This window comes from Emydura macquarii, unplaced genomic scaffold (assembly GCF_026122565.2).
Source record: "Emydura macquarii macquarii isolate MOO-44397 ecotype Brisbane River unplaced genomic scaffold, CSIRO-AGI_Emac_v2 contig_3692, whole genome shotgun sequence".
Taxonomy (NCBI): Eukaryota; Metazoa; Chordata; order Testudines; family Chelidae; genus Emydura; species Emydura macquarii.
In genome coordinates, this window is record NW_027133829.1 from 985,347 (window position 1) to 998,945 (window position 13,599).

The 13,599-nt window shown below is 38.1% G+C and overlaps 1 protein-coding gene across 3 annotated transcripts in view; it reads right to left on the bottom strand.

The window, feature by feature from the left end:
* The window catches only part of ATRNL1 (attractin like 1), a 944,263-nt gene that overhangs the window by 611,322 nt on the left and 319,342 nt on the right, over nucleotides 1-13,599 (bottom strand). For 2 of the 3 annotated variants that reach the window (XM_067537030.1, XM_067537032.1), the window contains exon 17: nucleotides 12,765-12,953. In XM_067537030.1, coding sequence (XP_067393131.1) covers nucleotides 12,765-12,953 — 189 coding nt within the window. Of the gene's footprint in view, nucleotides 1-3,415; nucleotides 3,548-12,764; nucleotides 12,954-13,599 lie in introns of those variants that run through there. The other variant, XM_067537033.1, reaches the window with a different exon arrangement.

Sequence of the window (13,599 nt, forward strand, 5' to 3'; positions counted from 1 at the left end):
GGAACCACATAGGAGAAAAATAAAGAAAGGAAAGAAACCTAAAAATAAGCACTATTAACTATTACTGACAACAACTAACTATAGGGGTACATCTGCAGAAAGAAGGAGATGACAGAACATTCTGACCACTGATCACGGACAGTAAGAAGGAACTGAAGGAGGAGCGGGTTGTCTCTGATCCTTTATACGTCAGCTCAGACCACTAGGGACACCAGTGCGCAGACATGGCCCCCGCTACACATATGGCTAGGGAAAACTCTCTGGCACCATTATACACGACACACATACACACACACACCTAGTGTAATGGAGATATGCAATTTCTCAAAGAAGAATCACAATTATCTTTTCAAATCTCTTGAACAAAAAAAAATCCTTCATCAGTAGAAAAAAAATAATTAAATTATAGAAATTGCAAAAGTATTCATACAGATTTAGAAATCACTTATAAGAGTAAGATGCTTAAGTACTCTGAATGAATAAAAATGATTAACTGTGAATGGAGGTATTTGAGCCATTTTTTCCTGGAAAAGCAAAAGGAAAAGAAATAAACAGCTAACAAAAATGGCAGCTCCCATCACTAGAAAAAAGGTAAAATTTCACAAGAATCTGTCAGCAAAATTTTGAAAGAGAAGGTGGATGAGGTAATATATTTTATTGGACCAACTTCTGCTGGTGAAAGAGAGAAACTTTTGAGCTACAGAGATCTCTTCTTCAGGTTGCCTGAACCAACAGAAGTTGGTTCAATAAAAGATGTTACCTCATCCACCTTGCCTCTCTAGTATCATGGGACCAACACAACTACAACACAGCAGAAAGCATAAATGAGTCTATTTAAAGTGTATTTTAATCATTTTGCTCTATCATCTATAGTCAAAATGAGGACATTGCTTAGTTTTCTGTCATTATTTCTTCATATTAAACCACAACTATATTACAGTAACATTAAGCACTTGCCCTAATCCCACAAAAATCAGAAAATACCTGAATTCCTGGTGCTGTTGAAATCAGAGATTTTCACCCATAAGTGTTTAAAATCTAATTCTGGCTTCATGTTCTTACCAGAAGTAAATCTGTTTGCCTTAATAAAATTTTCTTACACCCTGTCTATAGTACAGCCACAGCTGTGCTACTGTAACACCACTCAGTAGATAGTTCCTACATTAACAGAAGGGATTTTTGTTTTTATGCAGTTAATCCACAACTCCAAGAGGTGGTAGCTAGGCCGATGGAAGAATTCTCTCTCTGAGTACCACAGAATTCTTCCATCCACTCCAGGAGTTAGGCTGATCTAACTATGGCGCTTAGGGAGAGAAATTTTTCACAGCCCTGTGAGACATAGTTAGGTCGACCTAATTTTTAAGCACAGACCAGGCCTGAGTCAACACAGCTATCTTCAATGCCCATATCAATGTCATAGTTATTGCCATTTCAACTTATGCCGAACAAATGTAGCAATTTAGCATGTATAACAACAATTTTCTCTTCTGTTATCATGAATCAGTGCAAGTTCAGTCCTGAAACTAACTGGCTTGTAAAAACCCTCTTTGATAAGGCCTCACCCAGGGGAAAGAAGTCATTGAAGGAGAAGCATTAGCTTTCTTACTCTTTGTTTCTAAATCCTTTTTGATAAATGGCGACATGCCTCATAACTGGAGGAAATATATAAAGGTCCTAAACATTTCTGAGGACTAAGAATGAGATTTATAGAGGGAAACTTAGTTTGTAATGATTTTTGAGCCAGGCCCATTTCTTGCCAAGCTGTTAAATCTTGATTACATCAACTTCAGAAGAAAATCTACTATTTTACATGTGCTAACCAAGAATGAGGGGAAAGAAATATACAGTTCTACTGAAGTTTATTTAGGGGCCAGGATGGGATGAAAAGATCCTCCAAGCCCCTCTCAGAAATCAATATCCCTCCACATTTAACCATTCCCAACCCTGACTGAGCTAAATATTACTTCCAGCTGAGGAAGGGTGGGCACTGCTCCATCTCAAGCTAGTCTATATCACTCTTCAATGCAATGAAGAAGTTGCTAGCATAGCATAAGAGACACGCTTCCATCAAAAATACACTTCCCTTTACAACCAACACTTAAAAATTTTAAATTTGTCTCATAGCCATATTGGAAGGGAAAGCAATTGTACATTATTTACATGATGTAACTTCCATATTTGTTTAAATACATGAACACACTTTGGATGAATTTATTTTAGCAACATAATATGGCAGATTCAAGCATATTTTAAAATGATTATTTTAAAACTTTTTATAAATCGCCAATGTCCCTATAGCTAAGGTACTAAAGTAAAAATATTGATTTATGAAAATTTAAAGAGAACTGTTTGCAGAAAAGCTTTATGCAGCAAATTTGCTTCTATTAATAAGTTATAACCATGTTTTAAATTGTGACTTTTCATACAGACTAATATTGCATTATGAGTTTATTCACTGAAGAGCAATATGCAAGTAATTTGTAAATATACAAATTGCTTAGGGCCTGTCAGAGGTGTCAAGCACCTGTAGCTCCCACTGTTTTCAGTTGAAAAAGTAGGTTCTTGGCATATGTGAAAAATCAGGCCCTTAGTCTTTTACCCGTTCATCCTTTACATCCTGCTACTCTTTCTGCAGAAAGATATTGTAATTTCTGGATTCTTTTAAGGTATAAAATTAACAATAATTGAACATAATGCAACGAGAGTTGTGTGACATCACAAATTTTTATTTTATATGGATTTGTGTACAAAATTACAATATCTATCAGTGGAATGCTGACTCTTGTTTCCACTGAAATTACTAGATGAATTAGAGGCTGTAAACCCATGCTGTCGTATGGGTTTAATTCATAAAGTCATGTGTGTAAAAAAGGTCAAAAATGGCTGAGCATTTAAAATTGGATAGTAACAGACTTTGAATCTCAGTGATAATCAAACACTCTAAACAAAAAGCGTTCTCAACCATGCTTGTAGCCGTTTTCACTGCTTCACACCGACTCAAACACTTTAGGCTTCAGAGTTATGTCTGGGGTTATTGTGGTTGCCGTTTGTGTGAATGGTTGTGTTCATTTGTTTCTATGGGAGTTGTGCTGAGAGATTTCTGTTGATTTACGTGGGTGGCGAAGGAGGGGTGTGTGTTGCCATGAGGGGATGTATGTCTTTGGAGTTACTGCACGTGATGGGATTTTTATATTAGAAAATAACAGTGAGACGCATTAAAAAATGAAGTTCCAGGTATATCTAGAGCTAGCCTGTCCCATTCATCTAATAAAAGTAATCTCAGATTACTTTATCTTTCCTTAACTACTGTGAATGCTGGAATAGTGAGTAAGCAGAAAAAAATTAAGCCAGCAAAGTAATTTCCTCAAGGGATAATATTTATAAAACAAAAGCAAAACATATTAATATAAGGTGAAAAGGAAACAAAATTCCCCAGTTTGGGGTTCAACCTAGTCCCATGAAACTTGAATGTGGAGTCGAATTTCCTAAAGGCATTCCTCCTGCTTACTCAACCAAGAAGCCAAATTGTAGTCCTTCCCATGAGTACCTGTGCAAGGGAAGGAATTTACTGGTAACTACCTTAGATAAAAACTGTCGATTCACACATTTATTTCAAGTGAATTAAAAGGCTAAGTGAGCTTCCCATTTGTCTGACTTCAGTTTCATCACTAAAAACTGTTCACCTGAGAAATTTGCAGAAACCCCTCACATGGGGTCTACAGCATGAAAGTATAGAGAGATTGTAGTCCCAGGAACAGGATTCTGGGAAACCCCATGGTCCTAAGGAAAAAAGGGCTAGGGGAACAGCTAAAGAGGCTGAGGGCTTATGTTGGCTGTAGACAATTGAAGACAGATGTCAGTGAGGGGGACCTGTGTGCCTGAAGGGAGACCGGGGAAAAAGAGAGATGGTGTTGGCCCAGGGGAAGGCTAGGAAAAAAATGTCAGAGGTTGAAGCAGCAAGGCACCCAAACCCCAGAACTGTAACCTGCTGAGAGATGGAGGAGAGAGATTGTGTTTGAGTTATTATATGCTAATAAATTATCCTCCAAAAATGGTTGCATTTATGAGACTCGGGTCTTGGTCATGTATTGAAGAGCACTTGGCAGAAGGAAACAGAGGACAGACACCTCTGAGACACACGAGGGGCGCTGCAGAGCAGGCATACATATCCACACTTCTCAAAAGAAAACTTGCAAAGAATCTAAAATTGAAAATTATAATACAATGGAGCAGTATCAAAATGGCACAGTCAGTCTGAATCAGCTACAGAGTCATTTCCTACTCCTCCAATACAAACACAGGTGACAGTACATTGCACTTTTTCAACAGTCCCCAAAGTTCATTTGACCTAAGAACTTTTGAGGATCTACTCAGAAAAAATGCAAACTAATTGTAACTCAAAATATTACAAAGAAAAGGCCAGCAGACACATATACTGATCAAATTTAGATTCATTGGGACATATTTGCTAATGGTCTTGAGATTTTCGTTTTGGACAAAAAGGAGTTGACATCTAGGGTGTCCTCAAGCAGGAAAAGCCCTTGACTCTGAAAATTACTTCTCACCGATGTTGACTGGCCTCAGTTTGTTGACCTTCAGGGCACACAGCAAGGTTAATCTATTTATGCAGGCTTTTCCCTACCTGAAGCTGCCTTTGTAGTTTGTTTCATGTGGGCTAACTTCTGTCAGTTTGTTATTTTAGAAACTATATTTTGATAATAGTTTTCCATAGACATAGAGGAAATAGATTTATTTTAATGAGAATATAATGTTTTTTAAAGTGTAGTGTGGCAAACTGCCAGCTCTGCTATGGTGAGTCCCGTGCTTTTCTCTCGTGTGGTGGGTCAGGGCGCCGCCTGTTGTCCTGTGTCTGGGTGTTGGTCCCTCCGGTACTGCCTGGTGAATGGGAAGAAGGAAGGCGACCCGGGTCCGCGCCCAGGGGCCCCATGGGCAGGTCTACACTGTCGGCCAAATTCAGCGGCAGTCAACGGGAGTTACGCAAGCTACGCTGTCGACTTTGTAACTTCCCTTTAAGTGCGCCGTCTCCCCTGTGCTGTGCCAAGAGGAAACGCGTTCCCGTCGATACAGTACTACGCTTTGGGGGAAGGTGGTTTTATTAGATCGACTTCCAGATTGATTGAGCATGTCTTCACTGCTGCTCAATCAAACTGAAAAAATCGATCTGATGGAGGCGAGCCGTCAGTGTGTACATAGCCTATGAATAGCAGCTATGCACTGCTGACAGTGCTGGAGGCTGCGCTTCTTTCCCCTGGGCTATTCCCCCCCTCTGGTCTCTTGTACCTTTCTTGGGGCTCTTCTCTGGTTCCTCTGGACAACTGCAGCTCTCCTCACTCTGCCTGGGGCAGGGGTTTTTATCAGGTATCTGGCTGGGCTTTAATTGGCCTTAGATGCTCCTAATTAACCTGTAGTAACCCCTGCTATGTCTACAGGGAACAAGGCTTTGATCATTCTGGGGCTTATGTATCTCCCTTCTATCACCCTCTTGCTGCCATCTGACCTTGCTGCCTCACATCAGACACTGGGGAAGAGGGGCGGGGGAAAGGATGGAGAACAAGTACAGCACAAATCCCTTCACAGTAAATTCTACAATCTGTTGTTAATAATGAAAGGATGATAGAAGGAAACTAAAATAAATAGCTGGTGTAAAAGAAAAAAATCAGTACACCATGCAACTGTTATAGACATATATTATATAGATCCAGTTGTCCAGTTTAGAGAATTTACTTCTGTGAGACAAACAATACTACACCTTAGAAAACTGCTGCTTAATCCTCTCATGAAACAGTAATGAGGATTCCAAGGGATTTAAATTAATTTAATTTTTCATGCTAATTACAAGCTCCTTGCTCAAGAGGAAAACAGGAAGCTTTATGTCTTGAGGTAAAGATCAAATAAATCTAACACGATGGATGTGTGTAGGGTGTGGTTACTGTTCCTCAAAGCAAGAACCTCCTCCAACCCTGGACTTCAAATGGTCAGGAATCTCTACATGTGGGGAGAAGGAAAAGACTGAGCAACATCAGATATATCCAAAATCAATTCAAAGGGGAATCTGTTTAAATGGTAATATGGTGTGAGGCTTCATTAATTTTTCAACAAATTCCTCATTGTGTTGTGGAGCTGCCTGGGGTAAAACGTCAGTGGGATGAGATGTGCCTGGATTCAAAAGTTGTTCTCCTATAGCAATTTATTTTATTTATTTACTCATAGAAACAGAGGTTAAGAGTAGGTGGCACTTCCTCTCTTAATAATCATTTTTTTAGAAGCACTGCTCACAGCTCCATAGTTAAAGATGTTTTGCACATAAAAGTAGGAATACACCCACTTTCTTACATGTGAATATACCACATTCGCCTCCCAAAAATTACAAGTGCAGAATGAATTTTACATGTTGGTTAATTGGTCTCTGAGTTAAAGTTAATTTTTAAAACGGAGCTTTTAAAGAATTATGCACTGTATCAGACTATTTTTTGGTCCAGAATTAGCTTAACAATGAAACAACATAGACGTTATAGCTAAAAATTACTTAAGTTTTATGCATTGCTTATATATGAAAACATTTGTATTATGATTAGTAGTAATTTTTTCCATGATTCTTCATAACTAAAAGTTTCTCCTTCATCAAGCATAATGTTATACTACAGAGAATTCCAAATGCAACTGCCCTCTTTCAAAATGGGTGCCGTTTCCCATTTATTTCAATGGGATGGAGACCACTGATTGTTTATTATTATAATTTGTTATTTATAGTATGGCTGCTCTTAAACATGGCTATTGGCATCACTCTGATTGTAAATAATGGGAGGCAACGACTATTTTGAAAGAGGGAACTTAGTGGGAACAATAGGAAATTGCAGACAATTTGAAAGAAGACAGTTCTTCATGAGTTTCTCTGAAGGAAAATATTTTTACACACCAGCTTCTGCTGACCAAAAAACCTTCAGTTATGAAAAATACAGTGTTTCCAATATTTCTGTGATCTCATTCTTTTAGAGCATTTTTACCTCCTCATGATTTGGGGAGGACAGGAACTGAGGGAAAAAAATCAAATGCATCTTTAAAAAAGCTGGGTTTTTTTTAATCTGGGGCCACAAGCAATAATTGCCTTAAGCCTGTGGTTATTACATTGTGTCACTATGGGGCAGAGATATGATTGTATGGGTGCTTTAACTGTGCATTTCCATACTTTAACATGTTTGGATTCTTTTAAATTTAATCTTAACTCTGAATTTCCCAGGTTTACAATGTTTAGCTTTGGGAAAAGTACAACATCTCTGAAATGTATATTACCCTACGTAGTACATTTTGTGTGTGTAATTTTAACTCCATTTTAACATAGTGTTTGTCTGGAAATATGTATATAAAATTGTATACTTATCTTCTAAGATTAATAATCCTCTAAAGCAAATCTATTCAGGACAGTGACTCAGTCTTAGTGTATATCTACAGTGCTGAGTACAATGTGGTTACAATCTTTATTGGGGCCTCTGGATGCTAGGGTAATATATGTTATTATATTATCATTGGTAATATTAGTAATATATTATCATTAATATTTATATTACAGTAGGGCCTGGAACTCAATCAAGGATCATACTAGGTTCTGTACACACAAGCAACACAGAAGACAGAGCTTATAACCACGTCAGGCAGGACAAAACAGGTGAATGAGACAAAAAGGCTAGGGGTTGGTGGGAAATAAGCAGAATTTCCCATAGAAGCAGAAATCAATTATAAATATTAAATAATACAAAAAATTATAGAGAAGACTAGTGTATTGTTTCACAGGGACCTTCAGTGGATAGCTTTAGAAGTATTTCCTGTACAAATGTATGTTTTTAAGGGACCTCTTTTTAATCAGAGTCTGCAGTTTAAGCAAAGTTTGTTTTTGCAGATGTCCGTTTATTTTGCTATTACCAACATTAAGAAAATACAGTGTTCTCTGAAATCAGCAGGAATGATAAAAGTAATGCAAAGGCAACTATTATGGAATGACACCACACTCCACTAATATAAAATGAATACATTTCAAATCATAACTGACAGCAGAAAGGGTAGTGTTCACTGTATGGGGGAAAACGTCTAAAAAAACTGGCCATAAATTTTTTGGCAGACATCCAGTGTTTTCTCTATTCACAACTTCAGTGAAGTGCCATTATAAATACAGGGACATATATTATCTATAGAGAAGACAAGTAGCTGCTCTTTATCTTTCTGGGGTCAAACTGATAAGCCTGCATTCCCATTGACACAATGGGAGGCTTTTTTTCTGGCCATAGAAAGGGCTGTCAGAATGGGCCCCTTTTCATGTTATTGCAGTAAGAGGGAGGAGTAACAGAAATCTGTAGAACACCAGTCTTTAATACATTCTTAAGTCCATGCAGGAATAACAGATGATCCACTTTCAGGATTCCATTATGGGGGCAGCACAGAAAAATAACTCCCACCCCCAAAGGCTGTCCTTTAGGTTTGGGGCTCTATGGGAGAGAAGGAAGGAGTGAACAGTGAAAAACCTTAGATGTTCTGTGTAGCTGTAGTAATTTGTAAAACTGAAAATGGTACTGCAAGTGGAAAAAAGAGATTTACATTCAAGGAGGAGGAACTCTTCTCTAGACCTTTATAGGTGAGCAATAAGTACCTGCCACCACAGCAATCCATTCTCAAATTGTAATGGTGGTATGCAGTGGTGGTGATGTGTGGAATGAATTTTTCTGCCAAGCAGTTCTTAAAATGACTAAATGTCATCAATAAAACAGTGCTCTTCATTTCTTTTCCAAGTTGTGAAAATAAATATGCATTTTTCATATCTACTCATTCTATATGCTATTTTCTGTCATTTAAATCATTAATGTGTGTGTCAAGTAACCTGCTGGTACACAATAGATAAAAATATTCAAATACTCATCTATGAGATATGACAAAAATAATAAAGTGTGAATGTTTTTCTTCTGTTAAGCTATCATTACATACCATTCTGTGAACAAACAAGTAACAAGATGAACTAAAAATAATCATGTAACAAGTGAATAAATGTCATACTAATACCTTATTTATAAAATACATATTTTAGCAATAATATTTAATAATCTACCTATCTGAATTCTTGAATTAAACTGAAAACAAAGGTTCTCAAAAAGTCTGATTTAGATATTCATTTTCTTGTTTTATACTCAAACTTTCAAATACTTTTAGTCCGATAAAATGTCTATAAACATTAAAACATATAAAATGTTTATAGAAATTGAATGTGTTTTAATGGCTACAAAGAAAACAATTTCAGAGAAAGCTACTTCTATATGATATTGAACTGACATGCGGCAAATCCCGTTAGGTTTATTTAATATAAAATTTTATAGACCTGCATCAAATGACAACTAAATTAAACACAGTGCTTTTGTTGTCCCTAAACAAACAGAAGTGGTATAGCTTTCAGATAAATTCAAAGAAAGACAAATAATATACAAGTTGTAACACAAACCAACAAAAAACAGGAAGTAAAGTCAAGACTGATTTTCATGCATAATCCATGCCATTTTTAAAACAAAAAGTACAACTTTTCCAATGTTAGGGATGTCACAATTTTACCTCTGAATTTTGAGTCACTGGCTTGTGTCACAATTTTACTTTTAGACCTTATGGATTTTAATTAAATGTATTTGTTTAAAAGAAAAAATCTTTCCGGGACTGCTGTAAGACAGAAATGTCTAGATACTAGAGTATTTCAAATTTTGCATATTTACAGCATTATCATCCCCTACACAGGCTACTCACTCATAAGTGAAAACAAACCAAGTGCACATTAATACAGTTTCCTATTAAGTCTTCCATTGCAAGGTCTACTTGCCTCTCTCAAATGGCTGGAGATTGGAAGCCAGCATCTCTTATACGGAGGCCCTTTGACTCCAGCACTGGTTCCCATCTCTTTCCTATCCCATTTCCTGCTTTAATATTATTATTTCAACTTTACAAAATTGTCATTACAATTTTCCAGCCCAGGCACACAATATGGTCACCCACTATATACTATGATGATGAAGGATAATGAAAGAATTCCAATTTAAACTGCAGATGCAGCCTTTTCTGCAGGCCCCAGTATCCTTGGCCCTACTTTTGGCTGACAGAACACCTGTACCTTTGCTTACCTATTTTCCTTTCTTTTTCTCTCTAACAGAGAAGTCAACTACATGCAGAACATTCAAGCTTCACCCTTCAAATGAGATTAAATCAATGGCTCTTATCATAGACCAAGCACACCATTTTTTACCTTACCATTGTCTTCTAGGGCTCAAGGGGAGGCAGAAAGCTACTGTTTGCATCTATATGTAGGGCCTGATGGAACAGAAAAATAATCTAACTGCAACTCTGAAACAAGTTCCATCTGTGGTCCAATGTCTTGAACCCTGCCAGAATGGATTCAGAAAAACCTCTCCTTATACATCACTCACTCAATGTCATGTCTTGATATATAAAGAGATGCACTGCACCCAGCACGTTATTTTCCACAGAAAATACTTTACAGTATGAGAAAAGCAATCATCCAATTATTGATGCTCTTTGTGTCATCTTGGGGCTTTGTGCATTGCTTCTGTCTCCTTCATTCTCTTGTTCCAATCTACAGCCGCCTTATAAAGCAAAGGGGAAAGGTCTTCACATTCTTTTTTCTATATATTCTGCTTAGTAGCTCAAAATAAGTAGGAGCCCTAGTCAGAGACAGGCTAACATAAATTTGATTAAACTTCTGTTCTGCACCTCACAATGAGCTCCCATGCGATTACACAGTTTATTCTGTGGCCAGAATCATAGAAGATTAGTGTTAGAAGGGACCTCAGAAAGTCATCTAGTCCAACCCCCTGCTTAAAGCAGGACCAACCCCAACTAAACCATCCCAGCCAGGGCTTTGTCAAGCCACACCTTAAAATCCTCTAAGGAAGGAGATTCCACCACCTCCCTAGTTAACCCATTCTAGTGCTTCATCACCCTCCTAGTGAAAAAGTTTTTCCTAATATCTAACCTAGACCCTGCTGCACCTCCAGTCCTTGGAGTCTCTCCCTCCCACACGTTGGAGGCATTCTAGTGTCCATTAGCCTATCATAGCCCCAGAATGGATTGCGCATTACACTAAAGAAAGATGGGAATTTATGGCATCTGCAATAGGTTGCCTTAAGACCCTAAATGTTGGAATACTTAACTAATCCGGCTGTTCAGTCTTCAGTGTTATACAACAGGAGGGGGGTTGCATAGCACTATTGCTATTTCTTTCTCTCCATGCAGTTTTCTTTGATGGCCATGTTTCAGAGTGGCCCAAGAAGTTTGTACTTGCTGCTCCATCTTTTAGCACTCTTCACTAACTTCAAGCTGCTTCTCAATAAGCAGCTGTGCTGCTACTGCATTCTGAATCTTCTAGGCTTGCTGCATATGTGTCCCCTGAGACTGGGAGAGAATCTATCAAGCTGGGGAAAAAAAATCTATCGAGCCATCCAGTCCAGGTAACTAGGATCCTGGACTGCCCTCCACTGACAGCATTGGCCCAATAATTTACTTCCCTGCGCCTCTAGACCTGGCTCAATATGGAGAGCTACATGGGCCTGCATGGCTCTTCCTGTTAGCTACTTGCCTACTATAAGTACTGAGTCATAGAAGTCAGAATGTGTCTACCTCAAACTGCTGTCTCACTATTCACAACAAGGATTAGTCTGCAGAAGAAAAGAATGAGGGGGGATTTGATAGCAGCCTTTAACTACCAGAAGGAGAGTTCCGGAGAGGATGGAGCTAGGCTGTTCTCAGTGATAGTAGATGGCCAAATTAGGAGCAATGGTCTCAAGTTGCAGTGGAGGAGGTCAAGGCTGGATATTAGGAAAAACTTTTTCACTAGGAGGGTGATGAAGGACTGGAATGGGTTACCTAGGGTGGTGGTGAAATCTCCATCTTTAGAGGTTTTTAAGGTGCAGCTTCACAAAACCCTGGCTGGGATGATTTAGTTAGGGTTGCTCCTGCTTTGAGCAGAGGGTTGGACTAGATGACCTCCTGAGGTCCCTTCCAACCCTAATCTTCTATGATTCTGAGATCTGCTGACTGAACCTGTCAGACAATGAAGCCACCCAGGGCCAGTCTTTGCTGCATTTACCCACAGATTCAGGTGGAAGCTGACTGCCTGACATGGGCGAAAAAGGCCCACAGACTGGGGTTCTTCTGCCACTGAAGACTCACCTGATTGACTCCTGCTGAAATCACTGCCTCTACCATAAACAGAAGGGGCATCTTGCTGACCATCCTTTCTTCTTGACAAAGAAAGAAACCAAATGCTTTTTGTTCTCAAAGGGAGGAAATGACATAGTGTGAACTAATGAGACTTGGATCCAGCAATCCCACAGGGGAAAAGCTTTTCATGTCTTCTTGCCACCAATCTGCTGTCTCTCAGGATAACTCAAATTCTTGCTGTTCTCATGGAGTGCGACAAAATATAAATAGGAATATATTTATCTTTATATTAAAAAATAAACTATTTATTGGCACTTTTAAATATCGGAAGAGTATTCCACCTGTCAAAACTTATCTATACTATCTGCATCCATAAAATATAAGCTAATTATCCATTGCTGATATTAATGGGCTATGATGATAGCTGAAATGATCTGCTCTTTCTTTCCTATATCTAGTGAATCTTACTCAAATGTTTGTGCTTCTACAGGGTGAAAAAATTCATCATATTATAGTTAACAGTGTTCATTCATTAAAATACTTACGAGAGCAGGTGGCAGTTTGCCACTCTAGGCACTGTCCATATGGGAAGGAGATTATATAGGCGTTTGAGTCAACGCACCGTTTTGTACTGCTACACCACATACACTCCATACCATTGCTCGTGCAGTTAGAACATGTCGTTCTCAGGGAACATGGTTTTTTGCAGGGTCTAGCATTTTGATTCGGACTAACTGGAAAAAAAGTCAGAAAGAATTTACACATTTAACATAAATTCAATCTCTTTTGTTTTAACCTTTTGTAATATTGAAGTGATTGTTAAAATAAAAACGAATGTCTCCTGGTTTATTTGTGAACAATTTCAGTCAGACTCATGGTACAGTTTAAAAATACAAATGGGTTTTTAAAAAATTATCCTACTGTTATCAAAATTCCTTTGTGTAGTCATCTTAAGTCATGTCTCCAAAAGACTTCATCTGAAAGTGATTATAAAAATTTTACTTACATACCGCATTAGTAAATTTAGTATTAATTGTTCTATAATGCCAGTTAGTTACATGCACATGCATTATATAAAATGTGACTAAAGATACTGCAACAGGTGTAGCAGAATCATAGAATTGTAGGACTGAAAGGGATATCGCAAGGTCATCTACTACAGTCGCCTGGCACTTATGGCAGGACCAAGCATTACCTAGACCATCCCTAATATTACTATAGTCATCTGTGGCCTGGTTCTGTTGTTCTTTTAGTTAAATAGTGAATAACCAGAAACCACAGTTATTTACTTCACTGTGATCTATTTTCCCTTAAACATTCTACATCTTATCTATGAGTGTGAGTTGTCAAATGAACATCTGTCTCCTGGTGTATATACTA